This window comes from Notothenia coriiceps, unplaced genomic scaffold, assembly GCF_000735185.1.
Source record: "Notothenia coriiceps isolate Sejong01 unplaced genomic scaffold, NC01 NC01_scaffold00009695, whole genome shotgun sequence".
Taxonomy (NCBI): domain Eukaryota; kingdom Metazoa; phylum Chordata; class Actinopteri; order Perciformes; family Nototheniidae; genus Notothenia; species Notothenia coriiceps.
This window is the reverse complement of record NW_011342396.1, coordinates 344,341-357,494: the sequence shown is the minus strand read 5'-3', so window position 1 is coordinate 357,494 and position 13,154 is coordinate 344,341. Positions and strand designations below refer to the sequence as shown.

At 41.9% G+C, this 13,154-nt stretch overlaps 1 protein-coding gene across 1 annotated transcript in view; it reads left to right on the top strand.

Moving 5' to 3' along the window:
- Nucleotides 1-4,597, top strand: part of LOC104945553 (protein-tyrosine kinase 2-beta-like) — a 36,099-nt gene extending 31,502 nt beyond the window's left edge. The window contains exon 14 of the mRNA XM_010771249.1: nt 4,493-4,597. Coding sequence (XP_010769551.1) covers nt 4,493-4,597 — 105 coding nt within the window. The remainder of the gene's footprint in view (nt 1-4,492) is intronic.
- The last annotated feature ends 8,557 nt before the right edge of the window (nt 4,598-13,154 follow it).

Sequence of the window (13,154 nt, the reverse complement as noted above, 5' to 3'; positions counted from 1 at the left end):
CTCCTTGCGGCTGCATTATTTAGATGGAATAAAACGCCGGAAGGAAGGAAGGGAGGAAGGAAGCTGGGATTCAGTGTTCATCAACCATGGAGTGTGATCTTCTAAATGTTGACTGGAGCCTGTAACAATGACTGTAGCTGCATACATACACTACCCAGGGGATTGTTAGGGTGGGAGACATCCAGGCTGTCTATTTTGGAGCGACTGGTATGTGTTGTGTCAGTGTGGGCATAGGGTGGAGAGAGAAGAGCAGGGGCAAACAAGGAAACGTTTTTCTGTTATCTGTTTGGGTATGTTAACGTTTTATGCTAGACTATGTTTTGGCCCTTTCGCTACATTGACCGACTGCTGACAGTTTTACCTTACAGACATGTGGGTGGGATCTTTCTTGTCAAAAAGTTGTGTTATGGATTATTCCTTTCAAACTGTTTTTGGTAAAACCCAGTGGAAATTTGAGCAATTTGTGTATTTTGTCTACTAAATATTATTTTACATTTTCAAACTCAATTCAACTTTTTTGTTTTTGTATCAGATTCAATCAGTTTCAGGTTATTTATTAAAACCCGTAGGTAGATTTAGTTTGTAGATAAAAACACATGGGATCCATTCCTGACACACATTCTAAAAACAACACAGAAAAGTGACAAATCTCTAATAAAAGTACACAATCTGGCTGCAATTTAGAAATTATTTATCTAATATATCATATTCAATCACTTGCATATAGACTCTTATTGCACTATTCCACTTTTTACTATTTTTCTTTTTGTATTTACTTGCACTATTTTTCTGCTTTTTCTGTTTTATTGTGTTGCACTGTTGTAAGAGCCTGGGACCTAAGATTGTCATCGTCATAACTACACGATAGCTATGTACGCATGCCCAATAAAAGCCTTGAACCTTGTACCTTGTATGATGTAAAAGTTTGTATGAAAAATGTAAGAAAGTAGTGAGAAAACGAATCACAATATACCATATCCATACATCCATCCATAGTTGACTCCTTTACATTGCATCTTTTGTCTGACCAACAACCAAAAATGCAAAGTTTTTTAATTATTCATGGCATAAGTTATAATAAAACAGGAAATTCTCTTCTCACAACAAAGAAACTAGAACCAGCCTAGTATTTTAATTTGTTGCTTGATAAAACATTAAAATGTCTTGCACCATTAATCAGTTATCAAAAAAAATCTGTTGATTGACTAATGGATTATTAACCAGTAGTTTCAACACTAGGTGCAATTACACTCACTTGGCTCCATACTTAAACCTCAGACAGATATGCTTATGTTTTGAACACCCAGATAAAACACGCATGACAGAAATGGTTAGCTTTGTTTTTGCCCATAAGCTGCAGAGACAGCAGAGGCCTGTACAGCCTGCAGGTATGACACACCGCAGCTTCACCTGATTTGACACACTTACAGTAGAAGTGACGTCCCTACGTATCCCCGTCCTTCAATTGCTGTGAAATCATGACAATATTGAAAAAACAAATCAAAATGTACTGAATGCTGTATATTATTTGTTTTGGTTTTAAAAAAAAAAAAAGAAGATGCTGAAATCACACGACAGAGTGTCAAGTGAGCTGATGTGATTGTCCCCAAACTGAGACAAACCCAGGCCGAGGAAATTTCAGGCTGAACACAGGGACCTAATTTCTCTGTCAGTGAAGCATGGGCAAGAGGGCACAGACTGAGGGATCTCCAAGCCGTGTGAAAAATGCCACTGATCATCATGCTCAAGCTTTTTTTTCTTTCTGTCATGGCTGTCGCCGGCGAGCAAAGCAGAGCCCAGCAGTCTCCATCATCAGCCTCAGACCCCGGGGACAAGAGAAATCACATTATATCTGCTGTCACACAAAGTCACTGTCAAGGTGTGCTGGAGAGAGCACACAGCGGCTCTGGTGTGATGCTGGAGACCCAGAAATACCTCAGACGGCTCATCTCAGCCCCCGGCTAGAACCAAGCTGCAATTCTAACAAGTGAGACACATTTCACAGTGATTTAAGGCAGAGAAAAACCTCTCTCATCTCGTTTGTACTTACAAAACTCCTGTGTCTTAAACTTCTGTGTGCCGAGGTGATACTGGAGTGTAAAGAGTTCAACAGAAGGGATATGCAATTTAGTTAACCTTGTGTTCACTTCAGGCACTTCATCACAATTTGATAAAGAGGGTTTCATTTTAACACCGGCTCGCCCCCTCCAGGTTTTCTAATAAGAGGAACTGCCTATCAAACCTGGGCTTTGGATGATGAAACTGCAGTGCAATACTGAGCGGAGAGGTGTAGAGTGGAGCTGTGTGCTTGTTCAGCACACACAGGCACGCGCTCTCCCTCGCACACACACATTCTGCTCTGCTGACCATGTTGTGTTGATGGGCTTCCAGAGGGACGGTGTCTCAGGAGGTAGAGCTGCTGCCCAATGCGAGACAAAAAAAAAAAGGATTGTGCTGCCATGCTGGAGATGGAATTAAACACACACACACACACACACACACACACACACACACACACACACACACACACACACACACACACACACACACACACATAGTAACGCACAAAGCTCTGGAGGAATGTGGTGTCACTTCACTCATTCAGCCATATCTGTGAATCAATTTATCACTTTTTTGTATCAGTCACTTCAAGCTGCCGTATGTGTAATCTCTGTTCAGTTGGTGTGGTTTCGAATAATGCTTGCTTTTTTTTCTCAAGCTGGTGCAGCGAGAGAGAAAAACAAAAGGGATAAGAGTGAAAAATAGAAGAGAAAAGGGGAATAGAGAAACAAAGAGAGCTGTTGTTGCCTCACTGTGGTGCGGTTACTTTTCCTCCCAAACTAAAGAATATCCAGTAGTTGAGTAGGATGAGTTTGTCATTGTTTAAGGCCCTTCAGGGATTGCATCTCATAAACCTTTCATAGAGTGTTTCCAGCGTATGTGAGGCATTTTTTAATTCCAAAGTCTTTGATTCTCTGGAGGAAACCAAGGCACTGGAACTTGCCACAGCGTGCTTCTACTGTATCTATGCCCGCCATCTGAAATCCCAGGGAACCTAAAAGCACACGCTTTGTTATTCGTGATCACTGTAAGTTTCCATGGGCTGTTTGCCTTTCTCCTCCAATTTATGTGTTCAAGTCGTTAGTCATTCAGCACGGCGTGCTGGTTACAGATGTTAATGACAGATCGGTTTAGATTGTTATTCAGTACATTAACATCCAACAGTGACTGACGGCTCGACACGCCCTGGACCTCTGGCTCTCTCTCGCTCCCGCACCAGCGCCAGCCCACCCCTCCAGCCCACCTTTCACTCCCTCACCACCAGAGTGGAATCAGCAAAAACAGACCCCCAATCCCTCAGAGAGGCCAACTCTATTTCATGTCAAGAATAGCAAATGAGCTGCGTATGGTTAAAAAGTTCCATGTGCACTTTTCTTCTCCTTTATAAGAGCTAGGCTACAGACGTGTACGAACAAGGTGCATTTTATAGTGTTCCCCACAGCTGGTGATAAATACAATCTGTGTGTTGCTTTTGTTCAGCACATTATAAAGAACAGAGGCCTGTTTTCTATGTCTTATAGGAAATATATACCCATTAACTAGGAGGAAAACAATTTGTGCGTCTTTGCATTTGTTCTGCTTCAGTTCCTGGAAATGCATTTACATGCTGACATATTATTAGAACCAGGACATACATACAGTAATTGTAAGGTGATAGATTATCACCCAGGATAAAGAAGATGTAGCTTATTCACTGTGTTAAAATGAGGCTGCATTGCGTTATCCATCTAAGTTAGGTTAATTTCATCAGGGGCCACCATGCTTTAGCATACTCTTTAGTCACACTCGTAAACATACATGTGGCAGATAGTCGTATATTTATCATGGGATGCTATTTGTGAAAATTGAGAATAGTGAGCACTGCTGTGTATATAATAGTGGATGGCACTGTAGAGACATTTCGCTGTGCATGTGATGCTTTTCTCATCTTTGAGTAAACGAATGAGGTTGATTAGCCGCTGCTCATTATGACCTGGCTGCTAGACTGATTTGAGCCTCGCAGATCTGGCCTCATTTCCCTTCATGTTGCTGCAAATTAAATGGATCCCATGTAGCACTGAAAGCTCAAAGCTTGGCCTTGGTCTTCATCTGATGAAATGCTACATCTGTTATGGGAAATAGGATGTGTGTGATGAGTGTGTGTTAGAGAGAAGATGCAATGGACTGAGAGGGAGACCAGAAAGAAATGGAACGGGGGAAAGAGTAGGCAAATAGATCAATACACCCACTTCACCATGGACCTACTGAAAGAATAAGTGAGGGAGAAGGTGAGAAATGGTGAGATCATAGCACTGTAAATTCTTCTTCTTCCTCGCAAGGTGCACCGAGTTTCTCTGTACTGTATGTTGAAGAGACCCAGTAAGGCTGTAGATCATGGGATCAGTCCAGAAGACAGGACATTCATATAGTGATCCATTTCTGCGTCTTCTAGGGGAAGCAGTACCTCTTTGATTCAACTCCAGGAGCCGAGCACCTCTGGGTTCCACAGTGGCAGATGATGTATGAAGTGGCTGCTCTGTTTATGTGTGAACAGTAACCGAAGAGAGGAAGAAAGGGAGGGAAGTGAAAAGGGCAAAGGGAGAAGTAAGGGGAGAAATTGAAGGAGTGGTCCTGTGGCGCCATGAACAAAGTGAGGTGTTTATTTCAGCTACTACAACAGTGGTCACACCAGCCCATATGGGGCATTTTTCACACTCCATGTATACTGTCTGTGTTCTTACCTCCCAGATGATGAAAATCCCACTTTGGACGAGTAGTTTGGAGACGAGGTTCTCCTGTTCCACCATGTTTGTGCTGAACAGGCTTTTCTGAGGCACTGATTCTTTATCTCATGGTTTGTGAAAAGAGCAGGCGAGCCATCCCACTACTTTCCAATGGAGGTGAGCCCATGTGGCACACTTACATGAGAAGACAATGACAGACATTCATCAAGTGGAGTATTGAGTTTCATAGGGGAAGTGCTGATGTGGGATTACTGATAATGTCCTTTTCATTCATAGTAAAGAAGGCAAACGTTTTCTACCTCAGCACTCTGACTTTTAGTCAAGATGCACTGATAGAAGCCTTCTAAGATTATATTCCCATATGCAATAATCCCATTTAAGTATTTATTTAATTGACATGGATCAAACTATTACTATTAATGAAATGAATTACTGTGAGACACATTTTAGTCTATAAAATGTTAATCTCCTTTTTTATGATGAAATCAGCTTTCACCATCCTTGTTTTGTACAGTTACCATACAGGTGTCGTCTGAGTCTAAGTTAGTGAAAAAGGTATTGTAAACTGAAACGTACACATTCCTCACGATAGCAACACAAATGTTTGCAGAGTGACAAACATCTATCTACTTGTAATGTTACGTTATCTCAACTTTTTTAAATGCTGTGCTGGCATGCATATTTTCATAGCTTTTTACCAGCTGTTGGTTGTCCATCCTCTCAGTGGGTTTTAGATACATTTAATTGTTGTTATTTGCAAAGAGTTCATTTATCTATTTGTACGTTTTTAACATTTATTTCGTTTTTTTTTACTTTGAGAAAATGTAATGCGTTTTGTTCTGGTTTTCAATGTCATTGGTTACTTTTCATTTATTCTGTGTCTATTGGAAAAAATAAGATGTTTTCGGTTCGCGTTTCCTAACCACGTCTTTAGTCTGCACTTACTGACCAGCATTTTAATAAAGGCCCTCAGGGAGACATTTTTAAAACATTATATACAGTATTTCTCTATCCCTGTCAAACACACACAGTGCAGAGCCAGAATTTGCAAGCTCATAATGAACAGGGTACTATGGGTCAAAGAGAGATCTGGATTGAACTCCATTAGCACGTAACTGAGAGAACACCCAGCACGACTCTCACCTGCTTGCTTCAAGGCCTCCGAAATAGGCCCACATCACCAGTTTCCTGATAAACATGCACAGACACACTTATGCAGGCAAACACATACACATACAGTAACCCTCAACTCTGACCCGACTAAGCTAACAGGATGTGTTGTGCATCTATAAACATGAATCTACGGAGAATAAACGGATACACATGGAAATGCATGCACAACACTGCATGTTATGTTCGAATTCTATCCTCTCAATCACTGCATTCAGGCCACGGATGAAGTGTTTTTACCCAAATGGAGAGGAAATGAAAATAGATTTGTTTTGAAACTCGAGAGCCTCGGTTCCTTTGTTAAAACGCGCATTAATGAAAGTCAGGGCAGCATCGCGATGTACAACTTACTGCCATTGTCATTACAGAGTGGGTGAGAAGGAGGAAGAGAGAGACGGAGACTGTGAGAGGGAGTAAAAGAAGATGAGACAGTTATGTGTGGCGTGTTATGCACAACTGTAAGAACCAAATCAAGCAGCAAACCGAATGAGTGATAGCGGTCTTCGGGGAGAGTCAGTCATTTTGCATGGCATTCAGCGAAAAGACAACCTGACAGCTAGCTGCTACGCAACATGCTGTCAGACTACCGAACCTGCATAAAACCTACTTATTAACAGCATTCAAACTTTTGATGTCAAACATATTAGATTTCCTTAAAATTGATACAGACGGTTATTTTCTGAAGTAGTTACAAAGTGTGTCATTAAAAAAGTCTCAACATGAACATATAATACCAAAAAGGTTGGCAAACATGGAGCATTTGTGGCATTTGTAGTCCCTGTTTCAGGCTCAGTTCTACAGTATAAGTCCTCTATTAACACACACGCACACACGCACACACACACACACACACACACACACACACACACACACACACACACACACACACACACACACACACACACACACACACACACACACACACACACTCCTTGTTGGTTCTATTTTGTGCTATTTCCACTAGCTGGTCACTCACTTTGTCTGATATTTGATGCTGGTCAGGTAGCAAATACTGTTTATCAGAGCTTTTTGTGTTGAAAACAGCTGCCTGCTGTGTCTGGAAATGAGTTTGAACCTGAGAGGAATGATGCTGAATCAAAATTGTGAATCTGTCGGCCATAAAAGCTGAAAGATGCAAGAGTCGGGTGATTCTTCTCAGTGGGTTTCACACCTCAGGCAGCACATATGCACAGGACATGGTGTTTTTTTCCATTTGTTTGTTGTATCTCATGTAGAGCAATATAAATCTCAATGAACATTGATAGTTGAACATTGGTGCTACAGAACACAATCTGTATAATGGTAGTATTATATTAAACTAAATAAATGTATAAGGTTACCTTGAGCATTTGCAACTGCCAACATGGGCATCGTAATACTGCTACGTTTAAAACAATAATTGCAATCTAATCTTCGTGAGACCTTTTAAACTACAGCACTATTTAATAATGAATAACCGACTGTATGGCACATGTATTCACACATAACCGTTGCTCCCAAGTTAATGACTATAACTGTCACTCCGGGATCTTCCCTGTCCAATTCCCATTTCTTCCTATATGTCTCATCAGGCTGATAGCAGTGATAAAGACGAGTATCATTCAGCCCCCTCATCTCGAGTTCATCATCTTCTAATGCTTTGAATAAATCCAAAGTCATGAGGAGCATGCGACTCCATTTTGTAAGTTATTCAATTAACTAATGAGAAACGTTGTCTCGTTAATAACTGATCGAGGATCATCATTAAAGCATAATCTAACAGCTACGTTACTCCCTCTCCACCCGTTCGTCTCAAACTGATCATTATACACCAAGTGGCACAGTCATTGTGGTATAGTGGCTTCTGAAGTGTTTCATCAAGAATTTCCATCCGAGGCAAGATCAAATTGGAGGATTTTGATTGATGTCATTGAGCAGAGAACAATCAAGGATTTGTAACAAACCTCAGTAAAGTGTGCTTAATGATGTATACCTCTTTTGTTTTGCATATTTATTTGATATTCATGAAGTGTCCAAGCACACTGACTTGACATGCGTCTCCATGGTGATAAATTATTAAGAGGTCTTTTCAGAGAGGCATTTGAAAAGCAACTACATTAATAATGAAGAAGTCTGTGTACTCTTATAATTGTGTTATTTTCCCTAGAAAATGGTGTCTGCACCAGCTTTCCATCTCGCTTTTGTTGTGTCGATTTGATATGTGGACACTAGCCAGCACTTAGGAGCGTGTTCTTTAAATGGGGCCATTTGGTATAATTTCAGACGTGATGGGGATTTACCAAGTTGCTTTCGTTGGTGTTTCGCACATTGATTGTTTAAACTAACACACTTTGCCTGAACAGATTTGGTTTTGTTTGCCCCCTTTTACTCATCTCTTTGGATGTGCTTATAAACCAGACAAAAGGATGGGAAAATCTTTCTTGTCGCTGTTCAGAAATGCTGGTCTTTTCTTCCCAACGAGATTACCCCCTTCGATCATTTGCCAACCCTTGCCCTATTGTGAGGGTAAGCCCTAATGTTAAACCCTTGGAATAATTCTGGTGCTGAGAGACTTTGGATCACATTAATAGTATTTTGCCAGGCTGTGCCACACCACCATGAAATGCTGGTAGTTTTGTGAGTGAGAAGTGTAGGCAACTTGGTAAATCACCATCATGTTTTCGAGTGGCTCCAGTGCTGGTTCTGTGAGAGGATTGGAGAGGACATGTGTAATGTGTGTGAAAGGATGTCCTGTTGAGTGAGAGCCAGCGTCCTCTGTGCCAGCTCCCTACCTCTCTTCCTCCTCTCACTTTCCCTCTCTCTTATATCTCTCATTTACTTTTTTTTACAAGCCGACGAAGCAACTTAAACACACACTCTATGCCCCATGAAGTGCAAACACACACCCACACAATCTGTCCTTCTCCTTCTTCTTCTTCTCTCTCTTTTCCCCCCTCTTTTCTCTCATCCTCAGTCAATTATACAGATGTCTAATGCATTCTCCCTGCTGTAGGGAGCGGACAGAGCATCTATCATCCTCGGGGGAATGGTGGTGATGGTGGGGGGGTGCGAGCGAGCCCCACGCTTTGCTCTGCTGCAGAACGCTCGTTCCTCTGGGCTGGAAGGACGCCAGTCAACTGGGGATCAAACCTTGGCCCACGGCCCGGCAGCAGGCTTCGACAGCTCCCTCCCTTCACCACCAGATCTGGGCCACTTCCATGTGGGCCAGCAGCAGGCAGCTTTTTTTCTTTTTTGCTGGTATCTAATCTGTTGTTTGTTCTTGCGAGTGTGCTGTCGATGAGCAGAGAAGGATGTTGGGGAGGAAACAGAGGGGAGAAACATGCCGCTATCAGAGATACCAGCAGAGCCTCTGTGGCCTCAAGGTGATGTTTGCCAATCAGATTTCTGGGGATTGAATCAGTAGGATAAGACATACAGGCCACCAAGCACAGTGGGGGTGTGCATGTTTTACAGTTCTGTCAGGCCATGATTCCAAAAATCATTTTAACATGGTTTTCAAAGCCAATTGGGTTTTATATAAAACCGACCAAACAGGTTAGTTTTCTGTCTTCCCCCTGCAAACAAGCTGAGATTGTGGGGTGAGTTTTAGTACGTTCTGTTTCTTTGCTGAAAAACTAAATATGGCAGAAAAGTAAAAAAGACCTCCTCAATATCTCAGCCAAGTCAAAGGAGGTTATAGAGGTAAGGCTGAGTTCATAATCATAACAGACTCAATATTTTATCACTTCGCAGATACATTTCTGCCTCGCTTGGCCAATTTTGCTGACTGGAAAATCAGACATTACTACTTTTCAGGATCACATTTAGAAGCAAGATTATTTTAGTCAAAACACTGGTGGCCTCTTGGGGCCTTTGATGCCTTACCTCGATGTTTTTACATTTTATAGCCTGCCTAGATTCAGAAACACTTGAAAAAACTGTATTAGCAAATAAATAATGCAGCATAAAATGCTTTGTGGGATGTAATAACTGTCAAAGCGTATTATGTTCACATCCTTCAGTGAAATAAATAGATACTGTCCATTGTGTCCATAAAGAACATTTAACTTCCTACTTAGTAAAAAAACTGCATACAAATCTAATGTACAGGACAATGGATGATATCTCAGTATAGTACAACTCTAGCTGTCCATATTCCAAGAGGTCAAGGGTTAACAAGTGAAACTGGATGCTGTGTCTGTGTCTGTGTGGGTGAACATAGGAGGTGTAATCAATACACAGACGCAGTAACCATGGCCTGTTGGAAACATTCCTGCCTTAGGGTGAGTAAGAAAGCAAAACTTCACAGTGTAAAGGTGGGGAAGGGGTTGTGTGGTCGATGGTGATATGTGATAGTGGTGGTGGTGGAGAAAGAGGGGGCTGGAGGTGGATACAACCCTGAAAGGAGAGTGAAATAATGATCCTGGCATCCCCTGCAGTTCAGGTACACCATAACCTCTGCCTACATGTACTCAGCCAGTGTGTGTGTGTGTATTTGTGTGTGTTTGTGCTCACAGGCACTGCAGCAGGCCTGAAAGAGCAGGGGGGGAAACGGCAATTCCCAGCTGTCAGCCTGACCTGCAGGTTAGCCGCTGTACTTCTGCCTGACCGGCTGTAAAATTAGGAGCAAACAAGGTGCTCTTTAAAAACAAGGGCTAGCATCCAGCGCTGTGTCTCTCTGGGGTAAATAATTCATATTAAAAACATCACTCACAAAAACACTGCAAAGACCTGATGATGTGCCAAGCCGAGGCATGCTTGTATAAAATGCACACGTTGTGAGGGGATAACATTGAATCCTCTCACTTGGAGGTGTGTTAGCAGATCATGACGCTAAAACCAATCCTGTAGTAAGCGCACATAGTAAAGGAGTGTGGTTTCCCCTTGTTGTTTTCTTTTTTTAATCATTTGAGATTTAATATACCCTTGATACATTTTTTTCACTGAGTTTGGAGTGATGCTTTTGCTCAATGGGTAAAAAAAAATGCCTTTTTTATTTTACAGCAGCGAGCCTTTTTCAATCTCATTTTAAGCATAGGCTTTGCAGTGCACCCAAGAAAACAAAGCTGTTTTTATTTTCCCTGTGAAGAACAAACTGGTATTAATAGTTGACAGAAGGAATATGTTGATCTCTTAACAATCCCTCCATGTGTATATAATATATATAGTTTTAGTACTACGGAACAATTGCAATACGGTAATGGGGCTTTGGTAAGTCTTCATATGAATCATGCATACAGAGAGACACTTCAACCATGTATTCCGGTTAGAGGACATGAGTTAGTATTGTACTCTACAAATGTTATATGTAGCTATCAGGGCCCCAGTAAAATAGGTCAATAGATTGTGTGTGCATCTAATCTCTGATCAGATGGTGTTCTCATCCGGGGCTATTAATGTGCTGATCCACTAATTGGGCGAGCTTGCTCTCTTAATGCAATGGCCTTCTAAATGTGTCCGTCCCAGTAATTTAATAATGGCCATTTCATGCTACTCTGACTTTTCAAACAGCTTGCTCGGGGCAGCTACAGGGACTGGTTATTGATTGAAATTCTGAGGCCGGGCTGTGGCTGAGAGAGGCTGATCAGACTGCTTCCCAGAGTCCAGATGCAACCACAGCCCCCCCTCTCACACACATGCTACTCATAAACACACACACGACACACACCGAGGAACAAGTGAATACTCACTCATGCGTTTGCAGATTCCTCTGAGATCCTCTGCACCAGGCAGGATCAGTGGAGCACAGATGAGGGCCTTGAATTGAAAAGTCTAGTCACTGAATTCTGAAATAAAGTCGTGGGACCTCTTCAACAGCTCTCTTATTCTCCTACCTCCACGTTCAGCCCTGTGCATGGTCACTAGGGCCCGGTGCCTGTGTCTGAGGAGTAATGAGGAGAGGGCCGAGGAGGAGAGATAAGAGGAAGAGTGATGGGGGTCAGGCTGCAGCGTCGCTGGCAGCCCTCACGGACCTCACACACCACCCTCCTCCCCCACCAACAGGCTGTCCAGGACACCGTTTGTTTGCACAAGGTGATAAATAATTTGGCCTGAGCTGACATGGATTAATGTGGCCCTTAGCCCCCTTTTCCTCCCTCTGCGTTCGGTCACAGAATGGTTTGGCCCCTCAAGCTGGCTCTCCCCTAATGGCCAAAATGCATGAAATTCTTATCAGCTCTCAGAGCCAGGGACCAAGAAGTGACCCTGCTGTTACCGAGAGGCTATCATGGAACTTAAGGACGCATTTCTTATATTTAGAGCAGCGCCCTGGACATGTTCCCGGAAGCATTTACAAGAATTTCAACAGAGTTTTGTTGCTCCCTGTGTGCACTTTGAAATGTTTTCTTCACCAATTAGGAACACTTGGAATATACTTAGTTTGGAGTTTTTTCAACAGCGGTGGAAGTAATTGAAATGAAATAAAGATAAACAAGGGGGAAAACAAAACTCCATTAGAAACCCACAAAGGGAATACTGATTATTGTGATGAACATAATCTGGGGCTTTTATAGAATGCAGATATTTATAGAATTAAACAAAAACATTTGCACATTATGTCCACTAAGTGCACATGTAACCGGATTTGGATGATGTGCTTCTGCCCTCAATTTACCCCATGATCATACCACTCCATGAGAGTTTAATTAAATGCTTAATGCACTGGCATCCGTTATCATACTCCTGTATACCAGTGATGACAGAAACTGAGTGACGGTGTTTGAACTGTGCACTTAAGGCCGTGGTGACATTGTTTTGTCATGCCACACATTTTGATCATTTGGCCTCGTTTTTAGAGTTTTGTTGCTAACTTTGGGGCAAAATATGACAACTGCTTCACACCATAAAAGACCAACACTCATCTTCTGAACAAACCATCTTTTACTACTCAGCAAATTAAAATGTGTTTTCTTGTCTTCTCTCTAGTTTTTGTCTTTTCCGGGGTGGTTCTTTTCAAACTACATTATTAGAGGCTCTTTAAAATATCTAAGATGTTTCTGCTTTCAATAATTAAACAGTGTACAGCTAAGGGCTCTCGTTATAACTCTTAATGTGCATGCCCTATGGCCTTTATCTTTGATCTTTCATGCTACTCGGTGTGCCTTTGCATAATTTCAGCTATAACGAGAAACACTTGAACTGCCATATCCTTCCTTTCTCTCTCTCTCTCTCTCTCTCTCTCTCTCTCTCTCTCTCTCTCTCTCATACAGTAACGGGAAGGTT